We start from the raw sequence: 13675 nt of genomic DNA on the forward strand, positions 1-13675 counted from the left end.
ACTAAAGACTTTGTAGATACCTAGAAACTTTTATGCAAATTCTGTTTGAGGTTTGAACAAAAGGATTGAAAGGAAAAACACAAACAAATTGATCTAAAGGTAAGAAGTTTGAGATATAAAACTTAAATAAGTATCAGTTTAGGTTTCTATTGATGATACGGTTCCGATACTGATACTGATACTTGGTATCAGAGTGATAAGAGAATAACCAGCATCACACTCCTCTACTTGTGGGATTTGTGAAAACACTCTGCGTGATGTAGAATTTCCCTATATAACTTCAGTCCACCCAGCATGTAGCAAATGCTATTTTAGCTTTGCCCCAGATGAAGAGGGTAGCGCCTTGCTAAAGTATCAACTTTTGTCATATCAGTCCATAGAAGATATCTTGTAGCATTCCTAATTTGCAGTGGGTTGGGCTTTGGAGCCCTCTTAGGATTTCATTTCTTTGCTCTTTCTTATTGTCAAATATCAAAGCCACAGAGGCAGCGTGGCGCTTTTCCTGGAGCAATCCCTAAAGCATCTGTTATCTGATGGAGCAGCGGAACATGATAGCCAGAGCTTCCAAAGAGGGAGGAGAACGCAAAGAAACTGCATAAAGGAGCAGAGAGATATTCAGCAGCAGAGAGTCAGAGAAAGAAAGTTGAACATAGATGAACTGGAATGGTCTCCAATAAAACGCATCGGGATAAGATCCCAGACAAAGATGAATGGTTTTCAACTCAAACCGAACCGGAACCAGAATGCCACAGTAAGCCCAAACTGTTTTAGTTCATCCTGAATCTTGTGTAAACCATCTTTGGGCAACGATGTCCTTTCAACCTTGGTCGAGTCCAAACAAGGGTGGAGCAGGCTGTTAAATAAAGCAGCATGACCAAATATCAGTAGTAATACGGTATTTGCTCTAATATTTCCCACCAATTAAACCTGATCAAAATGTTAGTGACTCAGATTCATACTTACCCCTGGGACTTTTCATGTTATTCACATTTGTGCCTGGATTGGATGTTGTGCCTAAACAAAAAACTAGATACATTCTATGTACTTTGCAATCATGCAAACTTTGTGTTGATCTGTTACATAAAATCTGGACGGAGGTTTGATGAGACATGACGATAATATGAAAAAAGATGAAAAACCTGGGCTATCTAACTTTAATTTAAAAAAGATTTTTAACATATCTGTTAAAACTTTCATCATGTCGTAATGAGAGACAGATCAGCTCTGAAAAAAAATCAAGGTCCTCCGCCTCGTCCCTGTACTCCCAGTAAAACACAACCAATGAGAGCCAGAAGCAAGGTCTTAGCGCTGTTAATCAAGCTCATGTACATGCTGCTCACTGTGCAAATGGTGGGAAACAACTTACGCTTTCAGTGTAGCCCTCATTGGTGGCTATGCTAACTAACCGGAGCGCCCATGGCAGGCTCTGCCGACTGGCATAAGCTGTAGCTTAACAGAGAGCAAAGTGGGAGAGTGGGAGCAACGCATACATGATGCTTATTGACAGTGCTAAAACCCTCCTTCCGCCTCTGATTGGTTGTTTCTGACCAAGCGATGTATTTCTGTAGTTAGCACTGGGAGAAGGCAGAGGAGCTCTACGTTTGCACAATTTCACAACATAATGACAGTTTTTACAAATATGTAAAAAAAACAAAACTTTTTTTTAGAATAGTTACATACCCCAGCTTTAAGTGACTTAGCACCTTTCAGCAGCTGCTGCAATTTGCTCAATCCCCGGAGTTGGAGTTGGAGATGTGATTATTTGCCCTCTCTGTGGAGCAAACTGGCAGCACTGTGAGCATCACGAAACAATCCCAACAGTGTACAATTACAGGAGTGGGGAGCGGGGGCGGCTTCACAGCAGCAGGATGGGTAACGGAGCACACAATGTGATAGACAGAGGACAGTTTGTCTGTGAGTAAAGGGTCAGCAGCAAAGGAACGTCACAGTTTGACCCTGATCACCTCAGAGAAGAATCATATAGGAAAGAAAATCTGTCAGTGGTGACATGGAAGCCAGGAACCCTGCGGCCCAAATTATTATAAATAAATAAGTGCGTAAATTTGTATTTGTTTGGATTGTATAATGCTAAAATAATAGCCAGACTGAGCCATCTAGATCGTTGGTCAGCAACCTTTTCATCCAAAAGCCACTTTTTCCTCTGCTGCTACGAAATAAAACTCGCTTTGAGCCGCAAAAAAATGCTTCTAAAAATGTACGGGAAAAAAATGTTTTATCATGAAAACTAACAAATTTAGCTAAAATGTATTTACATTTTCAGATTTTAGAACAAAATGAATCCTCTCACAAAAGAAGAAAGAAGTGATTTTGTAATGATTGTGCTAAATGAAGCACAGTTTTCAAACTGTAACTGATAGTTACTTTTAAAAGCCTGTTATAAGAACTTACAGAAAACTCTTAAAATTTCTTATTGGGTGACACGAGTAACTACCCGGGGCGGCATCTCGTCAGGGAATGGTGAGATCTGGTGAGACAATGGTGAGAAAGCTGAGATCTGACAGAAATCTCTGTCAGGAGAAGGTTATCAGACCTCGATTAGATGCAACGCGTACACTTGGCTCTAATAGGTTGTTTCTGGACGAGCTGTGCATTTGTGCAGATGGCAGTAGGACCACAAGGAGCAGGCAGAAGAGCTCGATTTTTTTCACAATTTTTCTAGTCACACAGATTGTCTTATCAGCAAAACCTCAGATACTCGAGCCACAAAGTGAGTTTCTTTGTGCATAGGTCAGCAGGTAGCTCAGATTAGGAGCTTATAGTTTATTTGGGGTGAGGCATTCATAGTTTACAAAGAGTCTGTAGTTCATTCAATGGGCTCTAGTCCCAGTGGAACAAGCCTGAAAAACCTTCAGAGGGAAACGTCCAGAAGGCAAATACCTGCACCTCCACTGACTCCTTCTAAATAATAGGATCTCCTTCTCTATATCTATCTCTAACACTACCCCTAATACTAAATGTGATGGAATAATTATTGAAAATGTTTCAGGTGTCAGAAAGACGTTGAAGCAGATGAATGTGACTCACCGTCATAAAGTTCCCAATTAGCCACCTTAGCTCGTGACTAATGGTTAGCAGGTTGCCCTCATTGAAAGTCCGTAAGTGTGCCATGTGTCACTTCTGCATGCAGGAGTCGGCTCACGTGTTACAGAACCTCTTGGGAGCAGCTACAGTAATCTTCCACCAGACAAAGCCTTCAGGCAGTCGGACGATCAAACTCTATCTGCTGGTTTGTTTATAGATTTCCAGCGTGTCCGCTTGAAGGAATTAAGATTTTATGCTCGCAGGATGTTCATCGTTACAGCCACTCAATACGTTCTGACAGGCCAAGCGACGAGTTCTCTGGCTCAGGTGCTGGGAGTAGCCACACTAGTTTGCTCACTTAAAGCAAAAATATAAAAATAAAGATGTCCAATAGATTTGATTTTTGCATCACAGATGTGCGGCACAGACTCCCGCCCCACAGGAGAAAATGTGTTTGATAAAAAGCCAAGCCTCATGTCTGCCATGATAAATGGCATCTCTTTATAGGCACTCTGTTAAAAAGGCAGCCTGTGGTAATAAGAATACAGTAAGTAGTGTCATTCATGCCGTGCTCGGAAGAGCACACTTCAAGCAGCGCATTCCATGCCGCTAGATGCACTGTTCTGCAGATAGAAAGGCTTCCAGGAATAATTGAAAGGGTAGCTCTATAAAAAGGTAATGGAACTTCTCCAGCGATGCTGCTGTGCGGCGCAAGAAGACAGTCAAAAAGAGCAATGCTTTTCATCCGTGGCTTCATCATTCGTGTTGGCATGATATTATACAGTTAATGTCTCGGCACGAAGTATTTTAGCAAAGGCAGCGGTGCATGGCGCTCGTCTTAATCCGATGCTGATTCAACCGAGGATCAGATGGAATCGAGAGCAGCTGAGTTTAAAGCAGGAAATACGGGAAGCTTGGTTGAAACCGATCCACTTTTTTTTTTTACTTCTGATACCGATATCTGAGGCTTAGTATCAGCTGAAAAACTGCACTGAATTGACTTGAAGCGTTTCTTTTTTTTCAAACACTTTATTTGAGAACTCTGCACCAGTACATCTTCACAAGCCTGGTCAAACATGTAAGAACAACACAATTTATATTTGTTCAGTCGGTGCAGTTAGGGGTAGAACTAAGAAACTGAAACTGATAAATGCAACAGGTTGACTAATTGGTCAAAATAAACTTCAAACAAACCTTTCAAATAGTTCTGAGAGTGCAATTAGGAATTCTTAATGTAATCTAAGGTAAATAATGACATCACTCAGAGCATCAAGCATAGAATTAGACTGACTCACTAACCTATATAGGTTTTCTTTCAATATCGAGATCGTTAAAGATATCAATATCCATCCTCTAGTTAAAACACATTAAATATGAGCAGAGGTAAGATGGCAGTTGTGGAAATGAACTCTGTCCCACATGATATCCTGGATGCATCTTGTAGAATTATTACTGTATCATGATCACTGCTCTTTTCTTCCTAACCTCATTATAGAGGAGGGAGGGAACTAGTGACCTCTGGTGGTCATTGGGTGAGAGCCTGCTACACCGTGGACAGGTTACCAGTCCATCACGGGAAAACATGGAGGACAAACAAGCACACACACACTTCAATCTTAGAGAAACTTGTCATACCAGTCATTGTTTTTGGGCAGTGGGAGGAAGTCAGAGTTCACAGAGAGAACTCCAGCATTCACTGGGGCAACATGGAAAACAATGCAGACAGACTCCAGGCTTGGATTTAATCCCAAGACCTTCTTACTGCAAGGCAACAGTTTCAACCGCTGCTCCATCATGCAGCCCACAAAGATACTTTTTAAACCTCGATCAGCGGAGATGAAATCAGCTGGTGCCCAAACCAGGCCCTGTCTGGCCTTCGGGTGGCCCTTGAAATCCCTGCACTGGGAATAGATCTGACTCAGTGTAGGTGATGCGAACCAAACTACATCCGTTCTACTGTATAGAGAATGGATGGCCCCTATTGAAGGGCTCTGGACTCTGTCCATTTGTTTTCCTATTTGTATTTGTTTCGCAAAGAAAATGTAAAAAGAAGAAATGTGTTTGTGTAGCATGCATATCATTATTGTTGAACAATCAAGAAGTCTTCTATTAATTATCTTTTTTAATGTTTACGTTTATGTGGATGGTAACTGCCTCAAAAAATGTAGTGGTTTTGATACAGACAGAGTAGATATGTACAATAGTGTTGCTACAGTGCAAGTTACAAAGTGACATGAGATACAGATTTTTTTTTTTTTAACTGTTTTTCTGTTTTGTAGCTACATCTAAGCACAGTTCTCCCCTTTATCCAATGCATCTTGGTGTACCCCAAGGTTCTGTTTTGGGGCCTCTTCTGGCTTTATTGTATTGCATCTGCTATGCAAATGATATTCAGCTGTTTACCTCATTTTACCCAAATGAAATCCACACATAAGTTGTGCTTAGACTCTAGTAAACAGTAGATGGAAAACATTTCCAATTCTTTATTAGCTTGCGTATTTCTAATTTCAGATTCCAGGATTAAAACTGAATCCATTGTGTCTCTTCAGACCTCTAATCTACAATCCTATTGCATTAAAAATAAATCACAATCTCACTGTTTTGTTTGTTTTCTATGATGATAAAGTTATATGCTTGCGGCATATAACCTAAATGATTGTTGCACAAAAAGATGTGAACTACAATCTTAAATGTTAACAACTATAAGAACAAATGTGAAATTAGAAGGTCGAACTCCGAAGCAGCAGCGCCGAGAGGTGAGTTGGCTTGAACTTCTGTGGCAATATTCATACTGACAGAAATCCCACTTTTCATGCAGGGCCTGTATGTTCTTCATATTCTTCTCGATGTGAAGAAGCCCAGTGAAACCAGATTAGATGAGAGAAACAGGGGAAACAGACCGGATTAAAGGATGAAACTCGAACTACGCAGCAGATTCTTTCAAAGACAAGCTTCAGGCTGTTACCGTTCTAAAACCCCTCAACTATTAAAAAAAAAATCTGAATCATTCCACCCATGTATTTTTCTGACAAATTCTAGTGGCTGATACTGTTGATTTGACTTTCCCACATCATTTCATGTAGTGGAGTCTTACTGTTAACTTTCAAGATGTGGAAACAGGAGATATGCACTTTTAAAGGCTAATTTCTTTTTTCAATCAATACAGTAAAGAGCGGGAGGCGGAGGCAGACAATAGACAAGAAGTAGAAAAAACTGACCTTGTTGGAGTTCTAAACTTTGTATGAATGTCATGCAAAATCACCGTTTAGTTCATGCAATGACTGACGTGCAAATCTGTAAAAGTTATATCAAGGTAAAATGTAAAGATAAAAGACAATATTCAAGAAATTCTGCTGGCTAAGTGTAAGAAAAAATTAAAATGTTGGTTATTACCGGTTAACCTCATGATGTTTGGTTATAGTTTACTTGTGCAAAAATGACAAATGCACAGGTTCCAGTTAAAAAATAGCATTTACACAAAAGCTGTCTTCCCAGAAATGTCTTTGGCTGATAACATGAAAAAGGTTAAGCATATCTGACTGGATTACACATCAGATGGAAGAATATTTTCCGTGAACACTTAATCCTTTTCCAGGGATGGAAGGGGACCTGTTTTTTTGTTTCAGTTCAACTCTGGACAGGTCGCCATGACATCACAGGACAAATCATGCAGTCTGGAAGAGCAATGCTTAAAAAAGATAAATCCAACTTGGCTGGAACCACAATATGATTAATCCTCTTTAGCTGAATGATTGGGCTCTTCAAATTTTTCTGTTTTTTGGGGCGGTATATTGGTTAAAGCTGCAGTATGTGCCTTTTATTAAGAATGTCTTTTACATACAGTTCAGACCAAAAGTTTGGACACACTTTCTCATTGAATTCAATGAGAAAGTGTGTCCAAACTTTTGGTCTGTTTTGAGTACAGACCAAAAGTTTGGACACACAGTTGTGTCCAAACTTTTGGTCTGTACTGTATTTGTTAAAACTGTCACCGTGTTGTGACAGAATGTTGTGCGACAGATAATCTGTGAAAACATCTGTCATGAACTGTTGTGGTGAAAGCGGTGAGGGAAACGCAGCAGACCCAGATGAGATGAATGATGCAAGTTTAATGATGAAAATAGGCTTAAACAAGTCCAAAAGTCCACAAAACCTGGCAGCACAGTTGAGCGGAAGGCTAGGGCTCAGCACTGGTAGCAACAGGCTACACGCATGGACAAGAACGCATTGACAAGGACCCGACGAGGAACAAGGAACCCAGGTGGAGTTAAATACACAGAGGGTAATCAAGGAAACGAGAGACACCAGGGAACAATCAAGGGGAGGACAGAACAGCACGGAGACTCAGAGACACAGAAAAACACAGATCCTGAAAACATCAAACTCATTCCCTTCCTCCCTGAGCTACTATAGCCGTCTGAAGAAACGCACGGCTCCCGAACAAAAACAACCAATCAGAGCCAGGAGGAGGGGCTTAACGCTTTCAATCAATACTGCTTAATACTGCTTAAGCGCCACGTTGAAGATGATTGACAGTCTGTTGGCTTTGATTTGCTGTTTTTAGTTGGCATTGGAAGCACTGGGAGAAGGTAGAGGGGCTTGACTTTTTTCCACAGATTATTTGTCTCACGCACATGCTAATAATGTCACAACATAATGACAGTTTCAACAAATAGGTAAAAAACATATCATTTCACTGCAGGTTATATAAACCATTTTTCAGATTTATTAAACTACAACCATTGTATCCATTTATTTTTGGCAGGGCATTCAAAAAATATACATTAGAATAAAGGCATACATTAGTGTATGCCTTTATTTTATTGCATCAGTATGTTGTATGCATAATGTGCTCTGAACTTCATATAGTATTTGTAAAGACAATTAACATGACTTTCATAAGGAGATAAGTAGGGTTGGCTTGTGGAAAAGTACAGAAAACAATACCGAGCTCCTGCGGTTACCAGAGAGGTTACCAGTCAGGTGGAGAAGGACTGGCGGCCAGCTCTGGGTTCTGACCTGCAGCTCCAAACCTCAGCTGGACTTCGCAGCTAAAAACTGAGAGGAACAAAGCATCACACTGAGACTTTCCCCCACAATCCACCATTCGTTACGGATCTCATTCTGTTCGTGTTACCAATAGAACGCCATGATATTATACAACCTTCACAATTTTCTATGAAGATAATCCATTTATGCTTTTACGTTACCCTCACGTCTTTCCTCTGCCACTTCCCATCAGTGACTAAAACCAAACGCCAAAATGTCAGGACAGGTTCCAGCTGAGGAGGTCTTATCACTTCATGTGAAGGTGGAATAACTGCAGTGATGTACGCTCTATTTCTTTTTTATTATTATTATTACTTTGACAGAATATTATCATCATAGCTTTTGAGTTTGAGTCCCATCCTGTGAACTTTTAACTTCCTGTCTATTGAGCACGTTGAACTTTTATTCAGATGTAGTGCGCCCCTATAGTTCCCTGGATCGATTGCTTACTTCCCCAATCAAAAATGAGTAAAGTGATTAAAGTAGCTTGTGAAACTATTGATGTTGTCACATTACAACTAGGAGCTACTGTTTCATTGTAATAGAATAACACAAACTAAAGCATAACTATGAAATAGAAGGAAAGGGATGCATGCTTTGTTTTTGAAAGGGCTATTCATTTGATATTTTTGAATTTTGAATTTAATTGAATTGCCCATTAATCTGATAACATTAAGTTAAGTCCAATTCAGTCCAGTTGACTTCACACTGTGTGTGTGTGATCTATTCTCAATAAATGCAGGACGGACGGCCCTGGAAGGACACCTGTTGCAGAAAACAAAAAATGTAGACTTGGACAGAGATTCACCGCAGGAAAAAAACCCCAGACATACAGCAAGATCTATAGTGGAGTGGTTTAAATCAATGCAAAATCATATGTGGCCTAGTCCAAGGATCTGAAACCTGAGGTTCAGATACTATAGTGGCTCCTGAGACTTTCCCCAGTGGTTCTTCATAACTGAACATAAGATGAAGAACCAACAAATGTTCCTCGATATAGATATAATATTTTCTTGTCATTTAGTTGAAAACGATCTGCTTTTTTATGTTGTGATGTATCCTTTTATGTTTTGTGAAAATGTTGCGTTTTTCCCTTTCTTCAAAACCTTTAACATTTTAGAAAAATATGGTTCTGCACAAATCAGAACAAATTCTCTGTAATAGACATTAATCAGAAATGACAAGTCATCTTTTTCCAGAAGATCAGGTAATATTTGCTGCTCCAAGTGACTTTTATCTACCTGAAACGAGGGAAAAACGGCTCTCTGCAGATCCATGACCTAGTCAAAGCCCAGTCCTATAGAATAGAAAATCTTAAAAATAAATAAAAAAAATTCAGTTGGTGTAAAACTGGAAAACAAACTGAGGTGTAATTGCAGTGAATGGTGATTCTAAAAAGTATTAAGAAAAAGAAAAAGAAGGTTGAAAACTGTCAAAGGTTTTCATTTCAATTAACCGGTCAAATTTATGGAAATCTTAAGTGAGGTACTGTATACATTTATTAATATCTGCATATCAGCCCATACTAGCCCCTACTTCAACCTGTCATCTCCCAATATGCTGTTGACTTGTCGGACATTTTGGATAAAAGCGTCGGCTAAATGAATGTCATTTAAATCTAACTCATTTAACACCTGCGCAGGTGGATCACGGCTTTGTTGGGATTTTGGAAACAAAGCAGATATATGGGAAGGTAACCCGAACATGACGGTTCGATCCGAATTATTCATCTGTGATTAAACGTGTGAAATGCAGATCCAGAGTGTGTCCTCACCCAGCACCTGCTTCACATGTAAATGAGCCCAATGATTCATACTTTCCCGTTACAGTGTTGGCACAGCAGCACAGGCGCCAGTGGAACGAGATGTGATTTTTCACAGGACAGACATTGCTCTTGAATGTAACCTGCTCCTGTGTTTTGCAAACATTAGAGCCTCATATGAGTCTGATCAAATGGCTGAGAGAGAAGCCAGGGAACCTTAGAAGGCTGCAGGTCGGATATTTGAGCATGTTTCTGGGTATTTTTCTGCGGCGCAATGCCACATGTTCTCCTGCTCCTCAAACAGACACCCAGGGAATCATCCTGGTCATTACCAGCAGTGTATCAGTTATCAGGTAAATTAAATTAGGCAATGTTGCATGTATATATATATGTATATATATATATACATATATATATAGCTCTGTAAAAAATGAACAGACCACTGCACTGAACCCCATTGAAAACCTCATGGTTATTCCACCAAATATTAATTTCTGAACTCTTCCTGAGCTAATACATTAGTATTGTTGTTTCTAAATGAATATGAACTTGTTTTCTTTGCATTATTCGAGGTCTGAAAGCTGTTTCTTCTTGTATATTTTTCGTTATTTGGACCGTTTCTCATTTTCTGCAAATAAATACTAAATTCTTGCTTGGAATTTCGGAGATGTTGTCAGTAGTTCATAGAATAAAAGAACAATGTTCATTTTACTCAAAAATATACCTATGAAAAGTAAAAGCAGAGAAACTGATCATTTTAAGTGGTTTCTTTGTGGAAGTGCTGTTTTTTGTGCAATGTCTAAAGCATGACAGTGAAGGTGCGTAGTGCTTTGAGTAAAGCCAACTAATAGAAATTAACGCTGTATTCAGTGTCAGAGCTGCACAGTGGCACAGTTAGTAGCACTGTTGCCTTTTTTAGCAAGAAGGTCCTGGGTTTGAATCCCAACCTGGAGTTTGCTGGTATGGATGGAACGTGTGTAGCTTTAAATGTAGGTTTCTGGATTGGGATGCTTAGCACCCCCTAGTGGTGTCTGTGAAAACAGAAAGTTCCAGCACAGTGGGTATGACAGACCTCCGTTTTTCCTGCTAATGTTTAGTTCACAAAATCTGTAACTAGCAAAATATGTTGTTCAGTTAATTTATTGATAAAAACATTCGGCTCTGGTTACAGTGTGTCCCACAAAACAGTGTGTAGCAAAGTAGAAAAGGTTTTAACCAGACTTATGCATTGCTAGCTTGTATTGAATTTTATCAGAATTAGCGTTAGCATAGTAGCAGACCAGACGACTGGTTTCTCATAAGTTTACAAGTTAGTTAGCATTAGCAAATGCTAACTGCTAATTACGTTGACGTTCACACGCACAACACAATTGTGTGATGTTTTGTGTACGTTTATGTCTTTCAACGCAGAGTGGGTTGAGCTTACAGACAGCACTGCAGTTGTTAAGACTTGTAAAACAACACACTAAAGATTTTTATTTGTCTTTTTTCAGTTTTATGACATTTCTATGGAAAAAAACAATGGAAGTAAGAAGTACTAGTAGAGGGCCTAAGAAGAACACTGACATGCTGAAAAGGTTGGATGGAGGACCGACTTTGGGCACCACTTGCATGGTTGCTTGTTCTCTCTCTCCATTATTTATACACCTCTTCTCTCTTTTCTCACTGGTTTCTCTTGTTATTTTCCTGTTTCTTCCCTGCTGTATTTTCCATTGGATTTTCAGTTTTTGTTCTCCTCTGCCTCCCTGTGTTCGAATCTTTTCTGTGTGCTTTTTTTCCTCCTCTTTTCTTTAAATCTCGCATCCATCCGACACCTCTGCCTTACTGCATTTTGATCCACCATCACCGCGTGAAACATGACAAAAATCAAGTCGTCGGTAAAGTAACTATTACTTTTTCAAGTAACTATGCCATCACTGCATCTGAATGCGTCCCCTAATTTTTCCAAAAGTGGTTATTCATTTATCCTTATTTTTTTTATTTTCCCCAAATCACTAATGGCAAAAAATACACCTTGCGCCAGTACTTTAGGAAGGTGCTTTACAAAAAAAAAAGTTTAGTTCATTGGAGTTACAAAGCCTTAAGGGTTACATAGCCTTATGACTTAGTGACTCTTTCCAGATTAACTTTGTTTCTCACCTGTTCTGCTTTTTTCTTCTTCCTTTTTTAGAGTACGAAAGGCTCCACTGATGTGTTTCTCGTTCCCATATGTCAGGCATTAATCAAGCCAGAGTGTGATCTGTCATTGCTAATTTAATAAGAAGGAATGGCTGCTCTATTTATATGTAGAAATCACTGTTGCCCCTCTTACCAAACTTGCTTCTAGCTTAGGAATTGCTAATTGACACAAAGCAGCAGAACACAAATAATTTTCTGCTATTTAAACACATACAGAAAACATGTAGCAGTTAAAAGTAGCAATTTTCTCAATGAATTAGATTTTTAAAGCAGAATCCCTGTTCTGCTTTAAAAAAATCCAGTGCCACTGCTGACCTCTGAACCCTAAGCAGCAGCTGCCTTGGTTCAGCTCCGGATAAAATCAACCCGGTCAAGTTCAGGTTATCGGTGTCTCCTCCTCTGAGTTATGATTTTTTATTTATTTATTTATTTTTAATTAACTAACCTCCAGTGAAGTCAGCTGTTGTGTTTTGTTCTTTGCCTGACCGTAACGGCGGACCTCTGCCTGCTGCATTACAGTAAGAAGAAGAAGAAGAAGAGGTGTTGGAGCGATCGGAGCCCACCTCTCCCCCTCTCTCCTCCTCCCGCTGCCATTGGTCGGAGCGCAGCAGGCTCCGGTGCCGACGATGCTTTGAAAGGGGGGAGTAAACAGAGAGCGCACGTCTCTCCCGCTGCGCGCACACTGCACGCACGGCGAAAGTGGAGTGAAGATGCTGGTCCCCCCTCGACCGGCAGCCCAGTCCGCCAGCCGTCCTCTTGTCCCCCTGATTGTTTTTCTGCTGCCAGCCCGTCACGCTGCCTCTGTGCCCGCTTTACGTGAGGAATCCGGAGCGGCAGCAGGGGGAGGCGAAGGGAGACGCGAGGGATCCGGAGAGCCGTCACCTCTATAGCGCATCAGTGGGGAGCTATGGATGCGCGGACAAAAGGACGCTTTCTCTTCGCCGTGGGCCTCCTGTGTGGGTTTTACTGGCCGGCATCAGTCACCTCCAAAGGTAGGAGCTTCCTCTCCATGAAGCACGCATGGTTACTTTGCGCTCACTGACTGTTTTCTGCGTGCCAACCCTCGTGGTTGCGCACCACTTGTCGCCTGAATTAAAACGTAACGTTATTGACTTGGGGGTGTTGTAAATACTCCAAAGCGCACACGCAATCACCAGAATGCGTTTTCATTCATCCCCGTTTTTTAAAATTGTATTTATTTATTTTTTTGCTTTGCGCTGGAGTAGCTCGTCCTGATCCCCCCCATAGGATGCGCAGCTTATTGAATCGTGAAGCTTAAAACGTCCGCTGTCAGCCGCTGGAGCTGCTTGTTCGTCACTGGGGTCGCTGCTGATTCTCCTATTTCACTTGTTCTGAAATAAATCCATCAGATCGAGAGCACGCTGCGTGGAGGAGAGCGGCGGCTGATGCAGGCACGCCTGTGCAACAGGCATGGTGCGTTTTTTTTTTGTTGTTTTTTTTTTAAATAATCTGTCCAGAAAAAGAAGTGGCTCTTTTCAGAAAAAAAGAGATTTATGCTGCAAAAAAAAAAAAAAAAAAACCCCATACAATATGTGATCAAGATGCCCCTTCAGTGATTCCGTTAAAGAACGTTTGCTGCAGATGTAATATGAAACCTTTTTGCAAACGATCTACATGCTGGTT

The 13675-nt window shown here is 40.5% G+C and overlaps 1 protein-coding gene across 2 annotated transcripts in view; it reads left to right on the plus strand.

Annotated features, from left to right (window-relative positions):
* The first annotated feature begins 11094 nt into the window (after positions 1–11094).
* Positions 11095–13675, plus strand: part of unc5db (unc-5 netrin receptor Db) — a 233589-nt gene continuing 231008 nt past the window's right edge. The window contains exon 1 of one of the 2 annotated variants that reach the window (XM_032578939.1): positions 11095–13023. In XM_032578939.1, the coding sequence (XP_032434830.1) occupies positions 12939–13023 (85 nt within the window). In that variant the 5' untranslated portion in view covers positions 11095–12938. The remainder of the gene's footprint in view (positions 13024–13675) is intronic. The other variant, XM_032578941.1, reaches the window with a different exon arrangement.

This window comes from Xiphophorus hellerii, chromosome 12 (assembly GCF_003331165.1).
Source record: "Xiphophorus hellerii strain 12219 chromosome 12, Xiphophorus_hellerii-4.1, whole genome shotgun sequence".
Taxonomy (NCBI): Eukaryota; Metazoa; Chordata; class Actinopteri; order Cyprinodontiformes; family Poeciliidae; genus Xiphophorus; species Xiphophorus hellerii.